This window comes from Pogoniulus pusillus, chromosome 16 (genome assembly GCF_015220805.1).
Source record: "Pogoniulus pusillus isolate bPogPus1 chromosome 16, bPogPus1.pri, whole genome shotgun sequence".
In the NCBI taxonomy this organism is placed as follows: domain Eukaryota; kingdom Metazoa; phylum Chordata; class Aves; order Piciformes; family Lybiidae; genus Pogoniulus; species Pogoniulus pusillus.
In genome coordinates this window covers 19,086,585-19,114,535 of record NC_087279.1, presented here as the reverse complement: position 1 = coordinate 19,114,535, position 27,951 = coordinate 19,086,585, and the positions used below count along the sequence as shown (strand labels likewise).

The 27,951-nt window shown below is 47.6% G+C and overlaps 1 protein-coding gene across 9 annotated transcripts in view; it reads left to right on the top strand.

The window, feature by feature from the left end:
• The window catches only part of GRIP2 (glutamate receptor interacting protein 2), a 348,398-nt gene that overhangs the window by 234,343 nt on the left and 86,104 nt on the right, over window positions 1-27,951 (top strand). Inside the window, exon 1 of one of the 9 annotated variants that reach the window (XM_064156874.1) lies at window positions 4,421-5,282. The exons of the other annotated variants lie outside the window; for them this stretch is intronic. Within the exon in view, the coding sequence (XP_064012944.1) occupies window positions 5,243-5,282 (40 nt within the window). The 5' untranslated portion in view covers window positions 4,421-5,242. Of the gene's footprint in view, window positions 1-4,420; window positions 5,283-27,951 lie in introns of those variants that run through there. 9 annotated transcript variants of the gene reach the window in all.

Here is a 27,951-nt window from a genome sequence, read left to right as displayed (position 1 = left end):
AGAGTGGTGAGAGCCTGGACTGAGTTGCCCAGAGAGATGGTTGAGGCCCCATGCCTGGAGGTGTTTAAGGGCAGGCTGGCTGAGGCTGTGGCCAGCCTGGTGTCCCTGTCCATGGCAGGTGGTTGGGACTGGCTGATCCTTGTGTTCCCTTCCAACCCTGACTGATTCTATGATTCTATGCTGTTCCAGAAACAATCATTGTCAGAATGGATGAGCAGGGGGAGAGAGGAGCCCTCAGCCCCAGGCAGACCCCTGACATGCAGGCATGTATTTTTAAATTGAAGAAGTAGGATGAGGAGAAGGAGATGGCAATGTGAAAAATCTTAATTTAAGATCTGGCTTTCAAAGAAATACAAAGCATCTACGTCAGGCTCTTCTGAACCTTCCCTAACCCAAAGCAATTTCTGTTGCTGTTAATACAGCTTTTTTATGCGGTTAGAACTTTGGTGTTTCTCTGTGCACTGCAACTGTGTGTAGTTGGCTGTTTTCCCTCCTCATTTTCCTGTGGCTGACTGTACATCGTGTTCATTCAGCTGTCAGAGAGTCTCTTGAGGCTTCCTAATGTGGAGCAATGTAAGATCCTCTCCATATTCTCCTGGGCTTGGAGCATATTCAACACTAAATGGTCCACTTCAGGATCTTGGTGGAGTGTTCCACAGCCCTGTGACTTTTGACAAGGGTACTTTTGGATGTGGTTAAATAAGTAATGGTTTAAATCACAGGAACAAATACTTGTCAAGCAGCAGACTAAATCATTGATATTCTGAACAGCCTGAGAGCTTCTCTCTGCTGTCCTCCCTGTCTTGTTTGCATCAAACTGTATTCTGTAAATGTCACCCCAAACAATTTAGGTTTGCAGCTTCACTGCCACTGAGGTGATGGGAAGGTTTGTAAAGTTGGCTCTGGGAAAAGATAGTGAGTCAAGAGTAGGGCAGTATGTGTTGGGTACAAGAAATGATGCACCAGGCACTAGTACACAGGTGTGTGTGTGTGATAATATGCATGTACAACAAATATGCCCTGAGAACACTACCCTTTTCTCCAGACTGGTGGCCTGTTGACAAGTATCACCTCTTTAGTTGTGTGGATGAAAAGCAAGAGCCTGCAGAGCAAGCAGTGTGCCCAGGTGGCAAAGAAAGCCAATGGCATCCTGGCTTGTATTAGAAATGCTGTGTCCAGCAGGAGCAGGGAGGTGATTGTCCCCTTGGACTCTGCTCTGGTGAGGCCACACCTTGAGTACTGTGTTTTGGGCACCTCATTACAAGAGGGTTCTGGCGGTGCTGGAGCCTGTGCAGAGGAGGGCAAGGAAGCTGGGGAAGGACCTGGAGAATAAATCTGATGAGGAGCAACTGAAAGAGCTGGGGCTGGTTAGTCTGGAAAAGAGGAGGCTGAGGGGAGACCTCCTGGCTGTCTGCAGCTGCCTGAAAGAACCTTGTGGAGAGGTTGGTGCTGGTTTCTTCTCAGAGGTAAATAGTGATAGAACAAGAGAGAATGGCCTCAAGCTGCTACTGGGTAGGTTTGGATTGGACATTAGGCAACATTTTTTCCCAGCAAGAGTGGTCAGGCATTGCAATGAGCTGCCCAGGGAGGCGGTGGAGTCACCAACCCTGGATACGTTTAAAAGTTGTTTGGATGTGGTGCTTGGGGATATGGTTTAGGATGCACCTTGTAGAATAGGGATATGGGTTGAACTTGGTGATCCTGAAGGGCTTTTCCAACCAGAATATTTCTGGTAGGGACCACCCAGAAGCTGGTCTAACCATGGATTGTCCTCAGCCTGTGCTGTCTTTGAGCTCAGCATTTCATACTGAAGCAGAGGCCCAGGAAAGCATTCTCTGCACTCTCTTTACTCATAGAATGATAGAGGATCTGTATATGCCAAAAAAAGCAGAATTGAGTCTTAGTTTTCTCTTTTTTCCCTGTGGAAAAGACATTTTTTAACACCTTCCCCATCCCCTTCAAATTAACTCTTCTTTTCCAGTGGGCACAGCATGTGGGTAAACCCCAGATGCTCTTAGGTGAGGTCTGTATGTAGTTGATATTGCCAGAGCATTGTTGGGTAGCTGCTAATTCTGAGCACAGAAACATAGATTTAGGTCATGTCCAGAGGTGAAGGAGGATGTCCATGGCAAATCAAAGCTCTCTGTACTGCTCCTTGAGTTTATCAAGCCCCAGCTTAGGCTGATGCCTATGTAACATATATTTTTGGGCTGCCTAATTATGCTGATGTGTGCAGTGTACCTTTTTCCTTCCACATTAGGAACTCAAGCTGTTCATTTCAACTGGTTTTAACAGAGCACCACCTGAAACAAGCAGGAAGTGTGTTTCTGAGTTTTGGCCAGAAATTATGGAGTAAACATCTTTTATTCTCTCTAGGCTTTCTCACTAGGCAGCCAGTCAGCTCAGTGAGTGCCACATGCAGTTCTGGGTTTGAAAAGCCAAAATGCCTCTACTTTCTGCACCAACAGCAGAGGAACAGGGCAGCTCCATCCAGCTTCCACCCACAAAACCAAGCAGCTTGAACTGTGTAATAGACATAACCCCCTCATAACCTTTCAGAATGCAGCAGATATTCTGGGAAGAACATTAAAGGAGTGTAAACACAAACAATTATTTTTAGCTGTTCTCTAAAACACCTTAATGGAGATGACCATTTCATTAAGGTGATGAAGCTGGTGAGAGGCCTGGAACACAGCCCTGTCTGGATAGGCTGAGGAGCTGGGGGTGTGCAGCCTGCAGAAGAGGAGGTTCAGGGGTGACCTCTTTGCTGTCTACAGCTACCTGAAGGGAGGCTGTAGCCAGCTGGGGTTGGTCTCTTCTCCCAGGCAACCAGCAACAAAAGAAGGGGAAACAGTCTCAGGTTGTGCAAAGGAAAGTCTAGGCTGGATGTTAGGAGGAAGTTCTTCACAGAGAGAGTGATTTGCATTGGAATGGGCTGCCCAGGGAGCTGGTGGAGTTGCCGTCCTTGGAGGTCTTCTAGCAAAGCCTGGATGAGGCACTTAGTGCCATGGTCTGGTTGACTGGATAGGGCTGTGTGCTAGATTGGACTGGATGCCTTTGGAGGTCTCTTTCAACCTGGTTGATTCTGTGGCACCCAAAGCAATGGGCTATTCTCAAAATAGCAGCTTCTTGTTGTATTTGTGGTGCAACTCTTGGTTTTTTTTTTCCCCTTTAAGATAATTTTTTCCTGCACCAAAAGCATCGATAGCTGTATGAAAAGATTTCTAATTATAAATTTTGCCTCAATTACTAATTAAGCTTATTGTCAGACTGAACAGCTTCTTAAAAACAAATTATGGACCAAAATACCCCTTTTGTAAGGAAGTTTTTTTCTTACTTAGTAATTTTACTGCTTTTGTATAAGTTGTCTGTGTATGAAACAGCTGAGTTGGAACCAAAACAGACATGTTGCTGCATTTCAATCTAAGCAAGAGCTCTGCTGCTAGGCTGAAACCCAGTTCTTCCTCTTCACATGGGCCACACGGAGCTAGGGTCTCCAAGCCTGCAATGTTTCCTGCTGGTACATTCAGTTGTGTTCAGGCCCTTTTGGTTTATCCTGATCTGTTTCCTAAGGAAATAAGACCTAACCTTAGTGCCCTGCATGTGATTCCTTTAAATTTGTAACCTCTTGACCACTTCAGCCAACTCCAGTATGAGTCTCAAACATGACTGGAACCTCAGACAAAAACTGCTTATGGCTTTTGTGCCTTTGTGCCATGCACAGTGCTTATCTTGCTCTCCACCATTTGTGGGTGTAATCTCGCTATAGGTGATACCAGTTCACAAGGGAATAGTGTGACTTTTGGATGCAAGCCATGGGTCAGTTGGTACAGAGTTGGCACCTCATGGCTTAACTTAAATGGGGTCCTGCAGGTGGGATGTGAACCCAGACCACACTGTCGATACCTCCTCTGCTGTGCTCTCCACAGCTTCACCTGCATGCTCTGTGCCTCCGTACAAGTCAGCCTACTTTGTTTTTCGTTTTAATAGCAGGCAGTGGTTTATTACAGTATCTGTTTTTCCTAGTCAAGCAGCCTATCTCCTCCCGTGGTGCAGGATCAGCTGTTTCAGGGGAAGCCATAAAGCATCCTCTGCTGGAGGGCAGGGCTGCCCGTGACCCAGCTGGAGATCCGCATTTCTCCCAAAGCCTCCCCTCGCTGCATTCCATTGCTTGTCCAAATCCCAGCACAGGGCTTGCCTGTGTTTTGCCGGCGCTGGTTCCTCTGCCCTTCCTAGGAAAGGGTTAAACGGAGTTTTCAGAAAACGCTGTAGGCAGGACACAGGACTGCAGCTTCCTGCTCCCTTACAAGCACCCTGTATGTGTGTGTGTGTTTGGGAGGCAGCGTAGTGCTTCGACAGCAGCTTGACATTGCCTTGAAAGGTGCTGGAGGCTCTGCAAGCACTTGCCAAGAGGGGGGTGGGGGAGAGGAAACTGTGTCAGGCAATACTGCAGTCGCAGCCGCCTCTTGCGCTCAACCCCATCTCTGCTGCTGCTGCTGCAACTTGGAGGGCTGTGGAGGCTCCGCTGCTTGCCAACTTCTGCAGCTGGCTGCGAGCTCTGGCGGAGGGCAGCTCTACCTCCGCCGCAGCACCCCCTGCCCGCCTTTCCTTTTGTGCTCCCGTTCCTGTTTCCCCTCCCCAGCCTGTAATCCCCGCCAAAGCCAGGGAAGGGTCCGGGCAGGAAGGGGCCAGCACATCTCCATGGGATGATGTCCGCTTTCGCCCGGCGAGGCGCGGGGTGGAATTCCGCCGGGAATGAAGTGCACGTTCGGCATTTGCTGCATCTGCTGGAGAGTCAGGGCTCAGCGGCTGCCTCTCCTGCAACCGGCTGTTGTGTTTAATCACTCTGCTTCTAACTTTTCCTTTGCCATGCCTGATGGCCAGCCGAGCCGAGAGAACTAGCAGGGGATTTTCAGGACCGGCTCCAAGAACCGCTACCCTTCATTTTCCCGTGGCCGCACAGGACTGAGGAGTCGCACGCTAAAGAGCTATGTAAAGATATTTCTTTCCAAAGGATTGCCACACTTTTGAGTCCTCGCAATCTGGAGTGCCCGGGACGATTCTTTTCGTGTTTTCCTGCCCTGAAGTGAAGAGCAGCCTGTGCCTGCAGCCCTGCTCGGCTGGAGGAGGCAGCCTCCAAGTGAGCCTTAGCTGCCTGGAAAGTGACTCCAGCGCGGGCAGGGAGGGACAAAAAGCAGCCACTACTGCCATTAGTTGAATGATTTGATAGATAACAGCAGACATGCTTTGTGGACTGAAAAAGGATTTGCAGTCAGACTTTGGTGAGTGAGCCTGTCTATATATATATATATGTATTTCTCCCCCCCTGCCCCAGGAGTTTATTTTGGTTTACTCTGCTTTGCTTTAACCACCCTAAATATAATTTACAATGTCAGGTACTTACTACTTTGAAGGGGAAAGCCACACCATTGCAACTAAACTGTGACCAAATTGCTTTGTTTTGCAAAATCTCTCTCTGTTTCTCCGGGGAGAATTTCTCCCTGTGACCACTGGAGAGTACCTCTCAGGCTGCCTCCGTTCTCCAGCTAAGAAGACTGGCAAACAGGGGCTGCTCTTAAGGCATCGCAGGTATTGCATAGCCTTTACAGCTGCTGGGCTTAAAAAACAACTCATCAACCAAAATCTAAGTGTAGCTCTTGTTTTTTTTTAGGATGAGCATGTGAACGGGCTGAGCAATGGTGAATAGGGGGCTGGAGGGGAAGACAGGAGTAAGGGACTCTGCTGAATGTGGTGAGATCACTGCCATCACCCCCACCTCCAGTGCAATCTGCACTTACCTTGTCTAATATGTTAAGTATTTCACCTCTCGCCAGTGATTTGCTAACCCCAGTTCTAGAAAACTGGGGTGAGCAATTCACTCTTCCTGTGGAGTATAAAAGAATCCATTTCACTTCTGCAAAGGCGTGGGTAGGTGAGTGTAAAAGGGCACCTTTACAGAGGGCACAGTCACCAAATCCTGGACCCAGTTTTTCCAGGGTGGACCAGCTCTGGTATTTCCGCCTGGGTGCGATACTCAGGTGCATTGTTGCATGCTGTAGCTCTGCTACATACGCTGCATGAAGCTTGCTCTTCTGCTCTGATGTGTTTCTTTTCTGAAAGCAAAGACATTGGAGTTGGAAAGACAGTCAACTTACTGTTTCTGAATAATTTCATATTGCCTTAAGGGATTTTTGTCCTCTCCTTGGCTTTGGGATGCCCTAAAGTCTGAACCTAACTTCAGAAATTTGTTTTTCCTCCTAGAATCAGATTGGTAAACTGAACTAGGTGTAAAGCAGCTTAGTTTGACTGTGCTGTCTAATCCAATGGACGGTGCCTAGATGCAGTGTCCACTTACTGTGGTTTGTGGCTGGGGCTTATTTTGGAGCTGCCTGATCCATGGCGATGGATCCTGGTAGGCAGAGTGAGTCTGGGCGCGTGATTTGACGGGGCAGGAATGCAGCTGTTCCCTGAAAAGATCAAAAGACAGCTTGGCAGGAGCTGGGTCGCTCTTGGGGCTGAGCCATAAGCTGGGCCCCTAGCTCAGAGATAGCTGACACCAACTGTGCTGCAAGAGTCTCTTGGATACCACCAACCACAGTGGACATCATTCATCCTGTTCCTCTAGCGTGTCACCAGAGGCGTCTGGCGCTTCACACATGTGAGTCCCAGCGACTGCTGTGTGGCTGAAAAGGGAGGCTTTGTCTGAGTGTTGTGTGATCAGATAGGAAATGTTCCTTATCTTGGCCCCAAACTTTTATAGGAGAGCCTTAGGTCAGTGCTGTGTATGGCTCTGTCATGTACAAGGGCATGGTGCAGTCACTGAGCTGGATAGGAAGCCTCCTTCACCTTGGTTTCACACTCATACAGTTTCACAGAATCACAGAAGGTCAGGGGCTGGAAGGGACCTCCAAAGCTCATGCAGTCTAACCACCCTCCAGAGCAGGATCACCCATACCAGATCACACATAAACACATCCAGGGTGTCTTGAATGTCTCCAGAGAAGGAGACTCCACAACCCCCCTGGGAAGCCTGTTCCAGTGTTCTGTCACCCTCAGTTTGTGTTGGTGGTGCTCTTGAGGACCAAGCCCAGACTTTCATCACACAGTAGGTACTCTTTTCCTCAGCATCCTATATGTGAGGCCATCCTTTGCGCCAGCAACAAAGCAAAAACAGAGAGAAGGATGGGGGAAACCATCTGATTTCACATCTACCATTCCTTGTTATTTTAGTGCACAGAGAAAAGCTTTGAGGTGGATTGATTACAATCAATAATTGGGGAGTCTGACTTTTGCTGCCCTGTCAGGGAAGTCTCTTTTGGTTGTTCAGCTGTGAATTGTTATCGTATCACTCATTTTAGCATTTGAAGTGTGATTGTCAAAACCAGAAACCAAAGAGGCATCTAAATAGTTAGAAGTCTGTTTTGGGTACACCACCATAGAGTCTTGCTATATCTTTTCTTTTCCTCCAGCCACTCTTGGAAGTGTGTTTTTTAATTGGCCATTTTAATAAAGCACAGCTTCTGTCTGTTCTTCAGAATGGAATGGTTGAAGAAACACAAACTAGTGGTGATTTTAATACTTTTGTAAATGAAAGAAATGTTTATCTTCTGCTTGGTTAGAGTAAGCTTGTCTCTGGCTCTGCTGAAAGCAGTGTGGTAGTGCATTTCCACAAAAGCCCTTGCACTCTTGCAATTGGAAGGTCTTATCTGAAAGGTTTTATGGCCTTTCTGAAGTCCAGGAAGCTCTTAAATGCTTTGCTTTAGGAAACTGTTCAGTTAGTCCTTACTACAGGACCACTGAAGGAATGGGCAGAACAACAGAGCTTACTGAATCTCCTTCGTGCTGCTCCAGGGAACCAGCTGAGGATGTCCTCACAAGCCAGCTCAAATGAAACAGTTAATTTACTACAGCACAGGTGACTTTAGAAGACCCTTTGTATTTCATATCTATGCACTTGAGTGGCTTCATTATCTTTTTGTGTTTAGAATGTGGTCTGCATAGAAGACTAAAGGAAACTAAAGATAGTAGGGGAGGATGTTCATTGCTTGCCTCTTGGAGTTTGTTCTTTGGTTTAAGGTTGTGTTTTTGCTCCCGTTAGAAGACATGCTTTTAGCATAAGTGTGGTGGTCTGCAAATCAGGAGAGCATAGCTAATTTCTGGTGCTTTTTTCCTGCCCTACAAGCTACATTCTTCATTTGCAGGGTAGGAATGGTCAGGAAAAGAGACTTGTTTATAGATCTCTGTCCCTTTCTGCTTGTTGATTTATCAGGGGATCAACTCCCCTGTACTGTGCCATGCTCTCTCTGCAGTAGCCCCCCATCTTCCCTACTTGCCATGTTGACAGGGAGAAATATGTCTGAAAGGGATAGAAGACTAACATGGGGAGCTAGAATGAGACAGGAGGAAATATTCATAAATAAATCTCCTAGGAAGAAAGATTTTATCTTTCTTATTGAAGAATTTATCACAATAGTGCTATTGAATATAACTCCTGCTCATCAAGCTGCTTACGTCACTTGTCAGCTTTGCCTGAGTTGCAGCAAAATGAAAGATTAAAAGGAACCAGGATGAGTGTACCAAGACAAACATCCCTGGGTCTGGAGCTGAATCACAGCAACCTTAATTTCCTTTTAACCAAAACTGGGCAGAGAGTTCATCTGGGCCATTCCTTTGCCCTGAGCAAGTGTTGGCTGTACCTGTGTTATCATCCCTCCACCTTGCATTTAAATACATCCATGCTGGAAACACCACATCAGATCAAATTCATTCACTAGACTTCAAGGAAAAGCTTTCTGCATCTGCAGTTTTGGTGCCATTGTTTTCTGTCCTAACACAGAGGACAGACTACTCCTTCCCTCTGTGCATCACCCTTCAGGATGTCTGAAGGCAGCAGTTACACTTTGTCTCTCCTCCCTCTCTTCTCTTTATCATAGGCAACTCATTCTTGCCCTCACTCTCAGAAGCTTTAGTTGTCTGGATGTCAGACCAGGCCCTGTTGGTTCTATCTGAATGAACTTCACCTGGACCACATCTTTCTTGAACTGTGGTACTCAAACCTGAGCACTTCATTCAGCTTTTATGAGTGCTGAGTTAAATGAAGGGATGATTTCACAGATCCTGCAGACTGTAGCCACTTTGATAGATAGCAAGGGGTTAACCCTTTTGCATATGGCATTGTGGAATTACAGTTGGTTTGCAGCCCACTATATCCTCAACTGTTACTTAGCTGGATTTCCCCCCCATTTATTCATTTGATTATCCCTGCCCAGGTTTGGTAGCTCATCTACACCTCTGCTGAGGTATATTTGGTTTTTCAAACACATATGAATCATTATGGATTCAAACTTTATTTCCTAGGCTGCCGCCAGCCCATTGTCACTGGTGACTGTCTGTAAACTTAGTAAGAGCAACCTCTCTGCAATCATCCAGGTCATGTAAAGAAAACCTTAACTCTGAATGGGCTGGGAATGGGTCACCACAGAACTTCAATACATCCACTTCTTTTGATTGCGAACAACTGATTCATTTTCACGGTGTGTGGTTTTCCAATCAGTTTTGCTTACACTTCAAACTCATCTGTAGTCTGCTTCTCAAACACACTTGCTGTTTCACGTGCTATTTTTGTATCAGAAGCATTTCCAAACCCAAGATCTTACACCTTGATCTCCCAATTCCCCAGAAACATTGCTCAGTTGTAGACAGAAACAAAGCAGGCATGATTTATTTGTGCTAGACGCAGGTTGGTGTTAGACCTAGTTGTCATCTTTTAGCTGCTCACACACCACTTAGGTCACCTCCACTTAAGTATCACTTCTCTTTGTTTTGTTTTCTCCTTCCCCCAAGTTGAATATTGCATTCTGCTCTTTGGCAGCCTTGTGATGTCTTAAGCATCCTCTGTAAGATCTTAACGATACATGATGATGGCTCTAGGACTTCAGTTGTGTTGGCTGTGTGGAGAGGAACTAAGACGATGTATGCAGTGAAAACAAGTTCTCTCTTTCTCTTGTCTAAAGATCACCTAATCCAGTAGAGTTGGGTTTTATAGCAGAACAAAAGGCTGAAGTAATTTCCTACAACTTTTCATGGCTTATAGAAATGAGTTGTCTTTTCCTACTGCATTTTTCCCTCGTGTAAGGTGATGGCAGAAATTTGCTCTGAAAGCATTGTGCTCATGCACATCTTGTTAGGACACAGTTATCAGTAGAACTATGGTTTCCAGTGCAATGGACAGGCAGATATAATACAGATGTCAGTCCATAGTGTCAAGAGGATTTTTCTACTGCATTATCTGTTGGAGTCCAGTTTCCAGCCCAGATGTTTACCTCCCTGCCAGCCTGCTTAAGAAAATCTCATTACCACTAAAAAAGTGCACTCTGGCTTCGAGTAACCAATAGTAGGGGACTGATTTTTTTCTTTTTGTGGTGTGTTAAGTCTTGGGTTTGGCTTCATGGCAAGAGAGGTTGTTCTGCCCCTGTACTCAGCACTTGTCAGACTGCACTTTGAGTACTGTATCCAGTTCTGGACTCCTCAGTTCAAGAGAGATGTTGAGGTACTGGAACATATCCAGAGAAGGGCAGCAAGGCTGGTGAGGGGCCTGGAGCACAGCCCTGTGAGGAGAGGCTGAGGGAGCTGGGGGTGTGCAGCCTGCAGAAGAGGAGGCTCAGGGCAGAGCTCATTGCTGTCTACAGCTACCTGAAGGGAGGCTGTAGCCAGGTGGGGTTGGTCTCTTCTGCCAGGCAAGCAGCAAGAGAACAAGGGGACACAGTCTCAAGTTGTGCCAGGGGAGGTCTAGGCTGGATGTTAGGAGGAAGTTGTTGCTAGAGAGAGTGATTGGCATTGGAATGGGCTGCCCAGGGAGGTGGTGGAGTTGCCATCCTTGGAGGTGTTGAAGCAAAGCCTGGCTGGGGCACTTAGTGCCATGGTCTGGTTGATTGTCTAGGGCTGGGGGATAGGTTGGACTGGATGATCTTGGAGGTCTCTTCCAACCTGGCTGATTCTATGATTATTCTTTATAATACTTTTTTGTGTGGTTAATCTATCTAAGCCTGAGCTAAGCACACTCCTGAAATGTTTGCATATGTTGGGGCATGCAGGATTTGATTTATTTTGAAAACACACTGCTAAAATTGATAACTTGTATGTGCATGTCAGTGTTTGGTGCTTGTGATGCTATCTGCTTCACTCCCAGATGGAAATCCTATGCAATTTTACCCAGAAGGTCAGAAAAATGTGTTGAGCAACTTGCAGGGAAGGGTGCCTGTGCTTTTGTGTTTAGGCCTGTGTAGGTGTTGCAGACAAAAGAAGCAATTAAAGCTAACACTAATCAGGAGGAGGTGTTGCTTCAGAACTGGAGGAGAGAAAGTAGAGCAGAAAGAAACATTTAGCGACGTTCATGGGCTGACAATTGAATGCTACCAGGCATAAGAACATTTAAGGCTCTTTTCAGCTGTCAGTTCAGCTACTGCATAATTTTTAGCATGTGAGTAATCCCATCAGGGTATGCATGGTCTTAAGCCTTGATAGGATAGGACCCCCAGGTCATTGTATGGCTGTCTATTCAAGGTGGCAGAATACCGTTACAAGACAAGCGTGCTTAAGTGGGAGTTAGGAAATTCTGGTTCTGTGACAGTCTGACTGCCAGGCTGCTTCTGCTTTCTTAAAAATATTAGTATTACTCTGTTCATAGCAGGAGGAAAAAACCCAAAACCCTTACTTCCCAAGCCTGATGTTCTCAGCTGCCTCGTTCGTTAATCTCTGGATTTACGAATCACAGAATCATAGAATCAGCCAGGTTGGAAGAGACCTCCAAGATCATCCAGTCCAACCTATCCCCCAGCCCTAGCCAGTCAACTAGACCATGGCAATAAGTGCCTCATCCAGTCTATCAGTCTGATAACTTAAGAGACAGGCAAAATCACAGAGGATGATGAATTTTTCTCCTTGCATTCCCAACAATTGCCATCCCCAATTTTGTTTTTTATCCCAGTGAAAGCATTTTTTTGTTCCCTTTGACCGTGTGTTTTTGTTCAAGGATCTGATAATTACATGCTTGGAGTTGATGGCTTTTCAAAAGCATCTTTCCCAGCAATTTTCAGCTGGAGATGTGGATAAAAATATCTCCCCATTTTTTATATATATGTATTTTTTTTTTTATCAGAAATGTTTTCTGTAATGTGCAATTATGAGCTCTGCCTTCATTCAATTCATCCTGGAAGAATTTGCTTCACAGGGGAAATTCGTTTCCTAGCTGTTGTTGGTGCCAGCAGAGTTGGCAGCTGCAGGTTTATGTGGGGAGGAGCAGGGAGGGAAAAAAGGCCCAGAAATGAAAATTGCTACCAAGTAAAATAGTTCCAACACCTGGAAGCCATGAAAGGATGGCATATCATACTTTTTTTCTTGTTAAGTCACTGCTGAGCTGCTTTGCATGTCAGTCCCCAGATGGCCTTGTCAATTATTTAGTATAGCTGAGAGATGAAGAGTACATAGAATCAGCCAGGTGGGAAGAGACTTCCAAGAGCATCCAGTCCAACCTAGCACCCAGCCCTAGCCAGTCAACCAGACCATGGCACTAAGTGCCTCAGCCAGGCATTGCCTGAACACCTCCAAGGATGGCAACTCCACCTCCCTGGGCAGCCCATTCCAATGCCAATCACTCTCTCTAGCAACAACTTCCTCCTAACATCCAGCCTAGACCTCCCCTGGCACAACTTGAGACTGTGTCCCCTTGTTCTCTTGCTGCTTGCCTGGGAGAAGAGACCAACCCCAGCTGGCTACAGCCTCTCTTCAGGTAGTTTTAGACAGCAATGAGCTCTGCCCTGAGCCTGCTCTTCTGCAGGCTGCACACCCCCAGCTCCCTCAGCCTCTCCTCACAGGACTGTGTTCCAGGCCCCTCACCAGCTTCATTGCCCTTCTCTGGACATGTTCATAGAATCATCCAGTCCAACCTATCACCCAGCCCTATCCAGTCAACTGGACCATGGCAAAGATGATCCCACTTCACTGTGCCTCACAACTTTACCTGTTTTTTATTGCACATGTTAGTGCTAGGTGGAAGGGTTGTGGTGCTCTTCCCAGGAGTACTCTAACTTCCAATCTCAATGTATAATTATCATTGGCATAGTATAGCTTAATGAAGCTGTAAGTTAGGAGCTGGCTCAGGTTTGGGGAGAACAATGCTGGTGTTAAGGCAGTAGAGCAGTTACAAAGAGAATAAATGTGGTTTTGTCCTGAGAGGTAGGCATTTGTGCTGGTGAGAGTAAGATCTGGCTCCCTGCTGCCCTGCCGTATGGATGAGATTTGATCTCTCAGCATCCTTCTGCTTCATTACATCCTCTCCTTTTCCCAAAAGAGGGAGGTATGTCCCTGATCTGATGTCTGCTGTTGTTTTGGAGGTTGTATGCCAAATTTCAGCTATTGAGCAAAATGACTTGCTTTATATCCTAAATAATTCTTCTCTACAAGCTTTTGTTCTCTCCTCCAAGCCCTCTTGGTGCCTAGGAAGCCTACAGGTCCAGCACATCCATTCCCTGGCCTGTGGGACCTCTCACCATAACAAGAGTGGTATGGCACAGCTCCAGTCAGCTGCTTTTCCTAGCCAAATACCTGAGCCAAGTTATGGATATGCTCCTCTGTCTTTAAGCAGTCACATACACATGATGAAGCTGTGAGTCAAAGCTGTAGATGGTAGATATCTGGTAGACAGTAGGCTGAACATGAGCCATCGGTGTGCCCAGGTGGCCAAGAGAGCCAGTGGCATCCTGGCCTGGATCAGGAACAGTGTGGCCAGTAGAATGAGGGAGGTTACTCTTCCCCTGTACTAGTCAGGCCACACCTTGATTACTGTGTCCAGTTCTGGGCTCCTCAATTCAAAAGAAATGTTGAGATAGTGGAACTTGTCCAGAGAAGGGCAACAAAGCTGGTGAGGGGCCTGGAACAAAAGCCTTATGAAGAGAGACTGAAGGAGCTGAGGTTGTTTAGTCTGCAGAAGAGGAAGCTCAGGAAAGACCTCATTGCTGTCTGCAACTACCTGAAGGGAGATTGTAGGCAGGTGGGGTTGGTCTCTTCTCCTAGGCAAGCAGCAATAGAACAAGGGGACACAGTCTCAAGTTGTGCTGGGAAGGTCTAGGCTGGATGTTAGGAGCAAGTTGTTGCTAGAGAGAGTGATTGGCATTGGAATGGGCTGCCCAGGGAGGTGGATGAGTCACTGTCCCTGGAGGTGTTGAAGCAAAGCTTGGCTGAGGCACTTAGTGCCATGGTCTGGTTGATTGTCTAGGGCTGGGTGCTAGGTTGGACTGGATGCTCTTGGAGGTCTCTTCCAACCTGGCTGATTCTATTCTAACTGTTGTGATGCCAGCCTTGGTGAAGCTGTCCCAGCAGTAAATCTGCTTTGCCACGAGGTCTCAGTGGAGATCCTCCTCATCCCTGCTGTCAGCACAGTGGCTGATCTGTATGGGGTTATTACTGCAATGGCTGGCTCAGCCTGAAATGTGAGGGATGTGGTCTGCTCCTGCCCGGTGCCTTGTAGAGGATAATTTCTCAGTGGAATGCAGTAGTGTTTGGGTAGGACTAAACTCCTGGCACAAGATGAATGCAGATGTCTTTGCTAAAGGTGTTTTTTCACTAGTCTAATGCATTTCCCATACAGCCTGCTGTGTAAACAGATCGTGTTCCTTCCTGCCATGAAAGGCTGCTTGTGCTGCCAGAGTGCCTCCAGCCTAACAGGTCTCTGGGGGTGCATGGGGATCTCCAGGTAGAGTCTCTGCAGGTAGAGAGCTGGCAGCCCTTGGCTTGGACAGGAGCACTCTGTGCTGGGTTAAGAACTGGCTCAATGGCCAGGGAGTGGTGGTGACTGGTGCCACAGCCAGTTGGTGGCTGTCACTAGTGGTGTGCCTCAGGGATCAGTGCTGGGCCCAGTCCTGTTTAATGTCTTCATGGATGATCAGGAAGAGGGGATTGAATCCAGCATCAGTAAGTTTGCAGATGACGCCAAGTTGGGAGCATGTGTGGAGCTGTTAGAGGGCAGGAGGGCTCTGCAGAGGGACCTGGACAGGCTGAACAGATGGACAGAGTCCAACGCTATGAGTTTTAACAGAGTCTGCAGTTTGGCCACAACAACCTCATGCAGTGCTACAGGCTGGGGACAGAGTGGCTGGAGAGCAGCCAGGCAGAGAGGGACCTGGGGGTGCTGGTCGACAGCTGAACATGAGGCAGCAGTGTGCCCAGATGGCCAAGAAGACCAATGGCATCCTGGCCTGGATCAGGAATAGTGTGGCCAGCAGGACTAGGGAGGTCATTCTGCCCCTGTACTTGGCACTGGTTAGGCCACACCTTCTGGGCCTCTCCATTTAAGAAAGATACTGAGATGCTTGAATAGTGTCCAGATAAGGGCACCAAGGCTGGTGAGGGGCTGGAGCACAGCCCTTTGACAAGAGGCTGAGGGAGCTGGGGGTGTGCAGCCTGCAGAAGAGGAGGCTCAGGAGAGACCTTATTGTTCTCTCTACCTGAAAAGAGGTTGTAGCTAGGCAGGTCTTGGTCTCTTCTCCCAGGCACCCAGTGACAAAACAAGGGGGGACAGTTTCAAGCTGAGCCAGGGCAGGTTTAGGCTGGGTGTTAGCAAGAAATTCTTCACAGAAAGAGTGATTGGCATTGGAGTGGGCTGCCCAGGGAGGTGGTGGGGTCGCCATCCCTGGAGATGTTTATAAGGAGGCTGGCTGAGGCAGTGCCATGGTCTAGTTGATTGGATAGGGTTAGGTGATAGGTTGGGCTCAGTGATCCCAGAGGTCTTTTCCAACCTGGGTGATTCTGTGTTTCAGCCTTAGCTGACACCTCTGTAGCCTGCAACGAAGCTAAGCAGAAGGATCAAGTGTGTGTGTCTGTTTGTGAGGTAAGAAGGGACTAGGTCCTGGAATAAAACCACAGGGATATGCCTGAAATCCAAGGAAGTTAGTGGGAGGATGCTCTGAATCAAACAGCCCAGATGACTTTGTGCCTGGGAAGTTAAAATCAGGGTGAACATCAGTCGCCCCTCAGTGCTCCCTGTTTTCCTCCAAACCCCAACTTTCACTCTGGGATCTGTGTCTGCCTTGCCTGTCCCCTTAGAGAGGGGAATAAGCACTGACCTTGGAGGAACTGGAAAGGAAAGTACTTTGGAAGCTGTGGCAGAGGTGAGCCACCAAAGCTCCCTTGGCTTTCTCTCCTGGCTAAAAGTCCCTTTACCATGCCGGCAGCTGACCCAAGCAGCACCCTGAGCTTTAATAGGCAATTAGCTCCTAGCAGGCTTATGTGACACTGCCTTTCATAAGCAAACAATCATGTGTGTTTAATCATTAAATGGACCTGCTGTATCTAGCACTCCTGGAGCTGACCTCACCCCTCTCATCTCCCTGTGCACCCACTTGGCTCTCTTGCACCAGCGCCGACCTGGAGACCTTCCTGCTTGTGCGAAACTGCTGGCAGTGTGCTGGCAGCTGCCTTTGCTTCTGGCAGGCACTAGCATGAGGTAAGTACTTGGCAATATCTGCTCTCAGAGGCATCCAGACTCCATCTAGAGGTTAGCATAGTGGGAAGAGGAGATGCCTGGTGCAGGGATGTCCTCCCTAACCTGGAGGACCAGGAAGCATTTCCTCTCAGAAAGGTTGCTTGGGCACTGGAATGGGCTGCCCAGGAAGGTGGTGGAGCCACCATCCCTGGAGGTCTTTAAGAAAAGATTGGATGTGGCAGTTGGTGGCATGGTTTAGCTGATGTGGTGGTGTTAGGTTATAGGCTGGACTTGATCTCAGAGGTCTTTTCCAGCCTTGGTGATTCTGTGACCCTTGGTGTGGTAAGGAGCTGGCCAGGTAACTGAACAGCAGCCTGCCAAATGCATGCATGCATCCAGTGACTGCAGTGTTCTCCAGACTTCTTGCAGAGGTTTGCAAAGTAGTCAGTTCTAGTGTTTGTAGTTAATTTTAAACATACCTGCACATGCTGCTCTTCCACACATCTATCACACACTCAACAGTTTTAGTTTTTATTAACACAAGTGCCTTGTTGACCCAAAATAAAGTGAGTATTTGAGAGGCATAATGGGAAGCATTATACTTAATGAGCTGTGCTCCCCAGTGGAGAAAGGCTGCCAGGTTCGTCTGTTCTGCCAGGCAACCAGCAACAGAACAAGGGGACACAGTCTCAAGTTGTGCTGGGAGAGGTCTAGGCTGGATGTTAGGAGGAAGTTGTTGCCAGAGAGACTGGCATTGGAATGGGCTGCCCAGGGAGGTGGTGGACTCACTGTCCCTGGAGGTGTTGAAGCAAAGCTGCGGCGAGGCACTTAGTGCCATGGTCTAGATGACTGGGTAGGACTGGGTGCTAGGTTGGACTGGCTGAGCTTGGAGGTCTCTTCCAACCTGCTTGATTCTGTGATTCTCTGGTCTTCAGCTACACCTGAATTCTCTGAGTTCATGGCTACTTTCTGTCCTCTGTACACTGTAAAACTCCCAGTTACATTTTTTTGGTGTGTGCTGCATCTTTTCAGACATATGCCCTCACTCAAATATAAACTTGCTGGCTCTCAGGTTGCAGTGTGTGTGGAAAAGGCAGGCCTGTGTGGTGCAGATGGAGCTGCTCAGCTGTGGCCTCTTGGCCTCTGTCCTGTCTCATCCAGACTGAACTTGAGCCCCCTCGCTTGTTCAAAGGAGGAGCAGATGTCTGCCTGGGGCAATGCAAAAATAACTTTTTCTCTGTCCTGGACATGCATTGGCCATGCCAGTCCCTCTGGCTTTTTGTGATGCTCAGTACAGCTCAAGCTCTCACCAAATAGTGAGTGCTGTTTTAACCAATGTCCCTGTTCCCCAGCCTGTGGCTTCTGCAGCTTCTCCCAGGCAACCAGCAATAGAACAAGGGGACACAGTCTCAAGTTGTGCTGGGGGAGGTCTAGGCTGGGTGTTAGGAGGAAGTGGTTGGCAGAGAGAGTGATTGGCATTGGAATGGGCTGCCCAGGGAGGTGGTGGAGTCACCATCCCTGGAGGTGTTGAAGCAAAGCCTGGATGAGGCACTTAGTGCCATGGTCTGGTTCATTGGACAGGGCTGGGTGCTAGGTTGGACTGGATGCTCTTGGAGGTCTCTTCCAACCTGGTTGATTCTATGATTCTATACCACCTCCTGGGTCTTGGGCTGGGCTGATTTTGGGTTTCTAAATCCAAAGGGTTTCAGATGGTGGCAAAGCCTTGGTTGTGGCAATTGGTTTTGATTTTTCAGCATGAATTTCCATGCCCTTTGTAAGTTCTTGTGCTGGCTATATCTGAGATGAGGCTCTTCTGTCTGCTTTGCATCATGCAAAGCAACTGGAAGCCAGCACAATGATTTGCATGAAGGCAGCTACACGAACCAGCTGGAGTGCATTAATAACTCTGCTGCAGTGGGGTCTTATCCATCTTTCATACTAACCAGATGTTTACTTTCATCACCGTGGTGCTGTGCTGATCTTTGCACACCAGCCTGTTTGGATGATGGGATGTGGGCAGAGCCTGAAGCCAAGGAAAGGCTTGATGGGAATCATATAATCAGCCAGGTTGGAAGAGACCTCCAAGAGCATCCAGTCCAACCTAGCACCCAGCCCTAGCCAGTCAACTAGACCATGGCACTAAGTGCCTCATCCAGTCTTCTTGAACACCTCCAGGGACAGCGTCTTCACCACCTCCCTGGGCAGCCCATTCCAATGGCAATCACTCTCTCTGTGAAGAATTTCCTGCTAACATCCAGCTTATCAGGGCAAAACCAAAAGCAAGGCTTACTGGAAGCAAGGTTTAATGGACAATTTGGGCAGATTTTTACCAGCTGGTCTGATGGGCTCAGACTGCACCAGTTCCAACATCAAATAACTTCAAGCTTTAAAACTTTCTCATTTCATCTTGTTGTCCAGTGAAATCTGATATTCCCTGGCTCTTTGATTTCTCTTCCTCTTCCTCTCTCCTTTCATTTTAGGTGAGGCTCTGAAAACTTTCTTTTAGTCATTTAACTACAAGCTAATTCCATTTCTCACACAGCTCCTGTGAATCCTCCTGACACAGTCAAGGATAAAAGCAGCCCAGCCATGTACATGGGCCGTTGCATAATAGATGGTTTGTGTGTCAGAGTCTAAAATCTACATATGTTTAGATCAGTTGTGAAGAGGGAACATCTGTATATATTCATATATAATGGCTTTTACCACATGAATGAATAATCCAACTCCTGCCATTTGGTATTTACTTTTCTTTTGTTTTGAAGCATTGCTGCTTTGCTAAGCCCTGGGAGGAGAATCACATTTGTGGTCATGAAGTCCTAGTAACATTTAGCAGAGCTTCACAGGGGTGCTGGAAATCTTTGTTTTAAAATAGTTAGTGCTGTCTGGGACTTCTTTATTTCTTGACTCCCTCTGTTTTGTAAGCACTTTCATAGAAGAGAATCATAGGATCATTCAGGGGTGGAAGGGACCACAGGATCATCTAGTTCCAACCTCCCTGCCATGCACAGGGACACTCTACCCTAGAGCAGGCTGGCCACAGCCTCAGCCAGCCTGGCCTTAAACACCTCCAGCCATGGGGCCTCAACCACCTCCATGGGCAGCCCATTCCAGGCTCTCACCACTCTCATGCTGAACAACTTCCTCCTCATGTCCAGCTTGAATCTCCCCACTTCCAGCTTTGCTCCATTCCCCCTAGTCCTGTCACTCCCTGGTAGCCTAAAAAGTCCCTCCCCACTAATCAGAATGCAGTCTAAGTTCAGGATAAAGCACCTGGTGTAAACCTACTGCATTGGATGTCTTCTCACAGTGCCATCTTCCAGCAGTGTTAGCTGTCTTCACAGTCCTCCTAAAAGGGATTCCCAGACCTTGAGGGGCTGCACTGTGAGCTGGAGACTTCCAGCTGGGGGATATCACTGTGTTGCACTGTCACTGGCAAACCTGGCCATGAGATACCTTGGTGCATTGGCCCCTGGGGTGATGGAGAAAGATGAAGAAGATATCCTTAAAAGGTTGGAGACTTGCTACATCTGCTCTTTGCCAGTCAGGCTGGTTGATTCTCTCCCTTCAGTCAGCAAAGCCTCTGAGCATTGTCCCAGCCCTGCCCACAGCCAGCTGCAGGCTATGGTTAGCCAGGGCTGCCCTGGTTCACCACACTGCTCTGCTTTTTCATAACTCCTCTTGAAGCTGTAGCCTTGCTGAGGTGATAAAATCAGTGCAGTAGCAAATGAGGTCGTGGACAGCTTTGATATTTCCTTCTTGTAGTTTATTTGACTTCTTTATGCTGGTGCTGATGGCATCCTTCAGGTTTCATATAAATCTGTTTTCTTATTTCACCCCTTGATCCCTGGCTCCTGCTTTTATTGAATGTTACTGCACTGAAGTGCATCTCCTCTGCTGCCTGATTTGCTTGGGTTTTTTTTTGTTGGGTTTGTTTCAGTGTGGTTTGCATGGATTTTCTTATTGCTGGTGGCACTGAGCTTGATTTACACCTCACATGAACCTGTATCAATTTCAGCCACCTCTTGAACTAGCCCAGCAAATCTACCAGATTTGACTTCCCATTTCATTTTCCAGCCTGTTTTCCTGAGGAAGAGCAGGCTTGTAATTGGGAGCAGAGAGAAGGCACCAACCCAGGCAAGTGGCTGCATGACCTTCCTTGCAGCAGCTCTGCTGGGCTTCCCCTGCCTAGCCCCTGTTAAATCATGCTGGTGCAGGGGTTGCTTGTGTCAAAGTGATGCTGCTTCTGGAGATCAGCAAGGAGGCAGGATGTAATTTGCTGTAAGGAGTTCCTCCATACTCCTCCTCCAAGGAATTATCTTTCATGAAAGGTTTCTTTAAGATTGGTTTATTGCTCCTAGTTGCTGTCCTCGTTGCTTGCTGTAGGTTTAGCACAGGTACTGAGATGTTATGTATGCTCTTGGGAGCATGTAATTTACTTGTGTGACACAGGCTCTCCTCCAAGTGGTATAGGAGTTGGGAAAAAAATAAGAGGGTCTTACAGCTGTAGTGAGTCCCTGTTCAAAAAGGATTATCAGGCTGAACAGTGGCGCGGTGTCTTGCTGCCACCTCGGCTTCCCTCTCTGCTGTATCCAAAGGCTTTTTCTCTGCCCTGTCTGCTGCCACCTACTACAAGAGACTTACTCTTGGCTATTTCCCCACTAAACTGGTAGAAGTTACCAGAAGGGAAATGTATTGTCTAAATCCACTAGTTTATAAACTCAGGGATGTCCAGTGATAGTTGCTCCCACTTTTATTTCAGAGCTTGTACTCTGTCTCTTTGCTCTCCTTCCGTGTATGTTTTGTGCAGTGAGTGTTCCTCTCTTGGAAACTTGTAGCAGAAAGAAGCTCAGGGAACCTGAGCACTCCTTGCTTTTTGGTTCCACTGCAGGAATGCTGATGTACCCTCCTGCTTCATTTCAGGTGGGATCTCAAGCTTTGAGATGACCAAAATTCACTGAAGTGACTTTATAAGGACAAAATTAACCTTTTCTCTGAGCTGTGATTGATTTGATTTATTTCAAGCCAGCTTCAGCCCAAATGGTACCTTTGGAGTTCTTTTATAGGTTTGGTTGGTGGTTTTTTGTTGTTGTTGTTGTTGTTGTTGTTTTGTTTGTTTCTTTGTTCTTTTTTCCTTAAGCCTGAGTTGTTTTCAGTCTAGGAGCCATTCAAAATCCAGTATCACCTCCTGCATAATACAAGTCACAGTGCTTAGCTTAGTTGCTATGAACTATGTTCTGAATCCCTTTTCAGGCTATCAGGGAGTGACAGGACTGGGGGGAATAGAGTGAAGCTGAAGATGGGTAGGTTCAGGCTGGATGTGAGAAGGAAGTTGTTGAGCATGAGAGTGGTGAGAGCCTGGAATGGGTTCCCCAAGGAGGTGGTTGAGGCCCCATGCTTGGAGGTGTTTAAGGCCAGGCTGGCTGAGGCTGTGGCCAGCCTGCTCTAGGGTAGAGTGTCCCTGTGCATGGCAGGGAGATTGCTACTAGATGATCCTTGTGGTCCCTTCCAACCCTGATTGATTCTATGATGCCCACCTATCATGACTAGGCACTCTCTAACACAATGTCTGGAGGGCTAGTTCTTTTCAGTGGAAAGAGAGGACATGCACACATTCCAATGTATAGAGTGTATCTCTCTAGCTCTCTTTCCTAGGTTCTGGCACTCCACCTCTCCACTGAAGCGCTGTGTCCTCACCTGCCGTGCTTGTGCAGCAGATCAGCTTAGAATCATAGAATCGAGCAGGTTGGAAGAGACCTCCAAGATCATCCAGTCCAACCTAGCACCCAGCCCTAGCCAGTCAGCTAGACCATGGCACTAAGTGCTTCAGCCAGGCTTTGCTTCAACACCTCCTAGGTCGGTGACTCCACCACCTCCCTGGGCAGCCCATTCCAATGCCAATCACTCTCTCTGTGAAGAACTTCCTCCTAACACCCAGCCTATACTTTCCCCAGCACAACTTGAGACTGTGTCTCCTTGTTCTATTGCTGGTTGCCATGCTTGTGCAACAGGTCAGGTCGCCTTCTCTCCATCCCTTAAATGCAGCACTATCTCATGCTTCTTAAGCTCTTACCTGTGACGTTGTCAAATCAAGAGCTTGTTAATTCCTTTGTAAGATCTTGGAGGATGGAAGGCAACAGGTGCTAGTTTTAAAGCAAAGAGCATGGGCACCAAAATGGACTTTGTAACAAAGGGGAATTGGGTCAAAGATCTCAGTATCACTGCAGCAAACTGATTTCCATTTCAGAAGGGGGGAAAAGCCCTGACTTCCACCTCTTCTGCTGTCCCCAAGCTGTTGATTGTGCTCCAGATTCACACAGAGGTGCTCAGTTCTTCACACTGCCGATGGCCTGAGTCCCATTTCCTCCCTCACAGTTCCCCCTGTGAGTCTGAGCCTGATATTAGAGAAGACAGAAAATACCCAAGAGAAAATATTTGGTGATGTGGCCATGGATAATTTCTTTTGGTTCTCACCAGGCTTCAGCCTGCATATTTGTACCTATGGACAAACCTTCCCAGTAGGGAGGCAGCTCAGTGCTGAACCTTGTGCAGTAAAAGTGGAAGCTTGGGTTTGCTTTTTGGCTACCTCCAGTGCTTTTCAACAAGCAGGTGATAGCAATTGCTAGGTTTAGGTGGCCCCAGTTGAGTATTCAAGTCTAATAAAGAGACAGTAATGAATTTTACTTGATTGAAAGACCACAATAGAGATATCTCTTTAAATTTGATTGGTATTCAAACCACAATTTGTTCGTATGTGTATTTATGATATTAAGGGGGGGGGGGGGGGGGGAGCTGATCTCAAAATGACTTGGACAACTCCAGTCTGAGTTCCTTGGTAAGGGGAGATTTGCTCACACCAGGAAGGGTTTTAAGAAATAGAAGAGAAATGTTTCAGAACCATGCTTGTGTCTGAGTGCCTGTGAGGGTGTGCAAGAGTCTTCTTGAACATGCCCTGTGCTGATAGAGGAGAAGATGAGGTCTCTGATGGCCTCTTGTTTTTTGAACCATATCCTTGCAAATCCCCTACTTCACCACCCAGAGAACAGGACAGAAAATGCTGGGCCTTTTAAAGGGTTTGCTTGGGTTCTGTTTTGAATTTGCCTTGTTTTGGTTTCTGATGCAGCACAGCAGTCAGTGTCACGGCAGTGGAATTGTGCTGCAAAATCCCAGAGCAAAAGTGACATTTTTCTTCCTATTTTCACAGAATCACAGAACCTTAGAGGTTGAAAGGGACTTCCAGAGATCAGGTCCAACCTCTGTGCCAAGGCAGGATTACCCAGGGTAGTTCACACAGGAATGCATCCAGATGGGTTTGGAAAGGGCCCGGACCTGTTCAATATCTTTTTTGATGATCTGGACCAGGGGATTGAGTCCAGCATCAGTAAGTTTGCAGATGACACCAAGCTAGAAGCAGGAGCAGTTGTTGATCTGTTGGAAGGTAGGAGAGCCCTGAAGAGGGACCTGGCCAGGCTGGATGTGTGGGCAGAGGCAAATGGGATGAGATTTGACAAGGGCAAGTGCAGGGTTCTACACTTTGTCCACAACAACCCCAAGAAGCACTACAGGCTGGGGACAGAGTGGCTGGAGGGCAGCCAGGCAGAGAGGGGTACCTGGGGGTGCTGTTAGAGAGTAGCCAAACATGAGCCAGCAGAGTGCCCAGGTGGACAGGAGAGCCAATGGCATCCTGGGCTGCATCAGGAGCAGTGTGGCCAGTAGGACAAGGGAGGTTATTCTGCCCCTGTACTCAGCACTGGTCAGGCCACACCTTGAGTGCTGTGTCCAGTTCTGGGCTCCTCAGTTCAAGAGAGATGCTGAGGTGCTGGAACATGTCCAGAGAAGGGCAACAAAGCTGGTGAGGGGCCTGGAGCACAAACCCTATGAGGAGAGGCTGAGGGAGGTGGGGGTGTGCAGCCTGCAGAAGAGGAGGCTCAGGAGTGATCTCATTGCTGTCTACAACTACCTGAAGGGAGGCTGTAGCCAGGTGGGGTTGGTCTCTTCTGCCAGGCATCCAGCAACAGAAGAAGGGGACACAGTCTGAAGCTGAGCCAGGGTAAGTTAAGGCTGGATGTCAGGAGGAAGTTGTTGGCAGAGAGAGTGATTGGCATTGGAATGGGCTGCCCAGGGAGGTGGTGGAGTTGCCACCCCTGGAGGTATCACAGTATCATCAAGGTTGGAAGAGACCTCATAGATCATCAAGTCCAACCCTTTACCACAGAGCTCAAGCCTGGATGAGGCACTTAGTGCCATGGTCTAGTTGAGTGGCTAGGGCTGGGTGCTAGGTTGGGCTGGTTGACCTTGGAGGTCTCTTCTAACCTAGCTGATTCTGTGACCATGCACTCTGTTTATAATGGTATTCCAAAAGGGCTTCTTTATTTCCCTGTCCAAGCCTCTCTAGTTGTGCTTGTCTCTTGTGTCAATAGCTAAGAGTTTTGGAGATGGGAAGCCACAACTATGCTGCTCTCATGCAGAGCCAACACAGCCATGTCTGACCTGCAGCAATGTTAAAATAACCCAAACTGCCTTTTAGGGGACGTGTTGGGGGTTTGGTTATGCCTTGCAATCAAACCCAAACCTGTTACTGGTGCAAAAAATGCCACGGGGTGTGATGCCAGCTGGAGCAGAGATGGGGAGCATTACATTGCTCTCCTCTTCTAGCAGTGGTCCAGCCCCTGTCCAGGCTCTGGTGGAGGCTGTGTGATTTGCAAGCCAAATAACAATCTGCGGTTCAGAATGGGTATATGTGGCTATATCTCTCTTTCTCTCCATTCCTTCTATCAAAGGTGATGAGATGCCTACAGGTAGATGATTATGGTTTTGAAGTACAGGTCTGCATCTTCAGGCACTTAGATGTCTTTAAAATCCTGGCCCTTGCAGACTGGCTCCCAGGCAGCTGCAGCTGGGATCATCACTAGCTGCACAACCCACTCAGGTACCCCTGACTGCAGATAAATGCCTGCCTTGACTTACAGAAATAATTCTCCTCAAAATGGATCAAATTGCCCTTAGTTTTATTCATTTGGGTTCCTGCTTCCACCCTTCTGCTTTTACTTCAGGAAAAAAACAGTGGCTTGAGTTAGCATGAACAGCTTTTTGTTCTTAACACTGTTTTCAGTATTCATTTCTCTAAACGAGGAGGGCAATTGCCCTGTGGCAAAGCAACTGTCTCCAACTGCCTTTTTTCCCCCATTAAACAAATGGGAGGTTTTACCTCTTGATCTTCTCACAAGATTAATGCACTTTCTCTGCAGGAGCTGTCTCAAAGCCATTCAGGAATCTGAACAACTTGCAGACAGCAAGCCTAATTGTCACAGAACGTTGTTTAGCCAATGATGATTTTCATTAAGAGGTGATCTCTGTTAATAACACAGACTAATAACTCTTCTAAATGAAGAAAACCTTCCCCTTCCCCCCTCACAGGCAGGGTAATGAGCTCCTAAATCAGTGCTCTTCCTGATGAAGCTTTTTTTTTTTTCCCTTCCCCCATTTTGAGAGAGGTTGGTTTCAGACCTAACTGTTGTCAGGAGTCAAAGAATCATAGAATCGACCAAGTTGGAAGAGACCTCCAAGATCATCCAGTCCAACCTAGCACCCAGCCCTAGCCAGTCAACTAGACCATGGCACTAAGTGCCTCATCAGTCTTTTCTTGAACACCTCCAGGGACTGTGCCTCCACCACCTCCCTGGGCAGCCCATTCCAATGCCAATCACTCTCTCTGTGAAGAATTTCCTCCTAACATCCAGCCTAGACCTACCCTGGCACAATTTGAGACTGCGTCCCCTTGTTCTATTGCTGCTTGCCTGGGAGAAGAGACCAACCCCCACCTGGCTACAATGTCCCTGCAGGTAGTTGTAGACAGCAATGAGGTCACCCCTGAGCCTCCTCTTCTCCAGGCTAAACACCCCCAGCTCCCTCAGCCTCTCCTCATAGGGTTTGTGTTCCAGGCCCTTCACCAGCTTTGTTGCCCTTCTCTGGACACCTTCCAGTTAGGAGTGTTAGCTGTGGAAAGTGGTGATGTTATCAGGTTTGTGGCTGGTTGCTACAGAGATTGGATATGGCACAGAATATCTCCACTTGCTCTGTGAAAGCAGGGGGCTGATATCAGAAACCCAGCAAGCTGTTATTGGTGAGGGTTCACTGACTCAAGCAACCAGCAAGTTAAACTGTTCTGGAAGCCCAGGAGTCCCTGACTGAGAGAAGCTGTGTTCATCCTAGCAGTTAGGGTTGATTTAAGCTGAGCTCTGAAACTCAGCAGCTGGCTGCTAGATAGTTAATGGGCAAGCAAACATCTTGGTTAGAGGAGAGACTCCTGTTTGCACCCTCAATCAGAAAGCAAGAATGAGGAGGTAAATTCAACCTTACTATTAGATATCAGATAATCCACATCAGACACAGCTATGAAAAACTGAGTAATTAGGTTCTACTGCTCACAGGGCAGCTTGTGTTTCCCATCAGTACCCTGGTTCTAAATCCCCAAACTCAGCACAACCCAATACCAAAATGCAAGCTGGATTGGTGACTATTAGGACAGCACATAGGGCCTGGTAAGCAGTGAGGACATTGCACAGATCCATTTCACAGAATCAGAGTCACCAAAACGTCCCTTAGCATCACCAAGTCCAACCTGTAACCCTACTCTACAGGATTCACCTTAAACCATAATCCTAAGCACCACATCCAAACAACCTTTAAACACAGTGCTCCCAGTTAATGTGGTTTATTCCCTTTCTCTTTGGTTGCAGCCCTTAACAACTGTTATTCCCCTCTCCTACATCCTGCTTTAGGGGAGAAGACAAGTGAGAAGTAGATAATCCCCTAAACACTCTGAAGATGTCAGGAGAAGTGGCAGTGCTGGTGTCAGAGCAGGTGACAGGATGTTTTTATGGCCCAGTGGCCACTGCTGGAGCTGAGATGCCAAATGGGATGTGTAAAGCAAGTAGCAGAGCTTCATTTGTACAGTCCCATGCTGATTAATCACCAAGAGACTCATCTCTGGGCAGCCCTTCCTCTCTCTGCTGCTGGCATCCCTCCAGTGCCTCTCAGTATGATCTGGTGAGGGAGGAGAGAATGGCTGCAGCTCACATCTGGGGAGCCTTGGATTCCCTGGTGATGCATTCACTGAAAGTTACTGAAAACATCTGGGTGAAGGTTGCTGGAAAAAAACCACATTTTACTGACCTCTTACCCCACCTCATCATCCCTGGGAAAACCAGTGCCACTTTCCATACTGCCTGTCAGGTGGGTGGTGTCTCCAATGGGGATCTTCACTGCCTGGAAACCTGGATGCTATGGCATTAACAGGGACAGCATAAAACACTGCAGTGCACTGGCTGGAAGTGACACATTGCACTAGAGTCACTGAAGTGCCCTTGACTATTGGCTGGCATTAACAGTCAGTTGGCAGCATGGGATATGGTGGTTTGCCCTGACCTCCCCTTCTTCCTGCTCCTGATACTTCTAAAGAAAGGAAGTGTTTT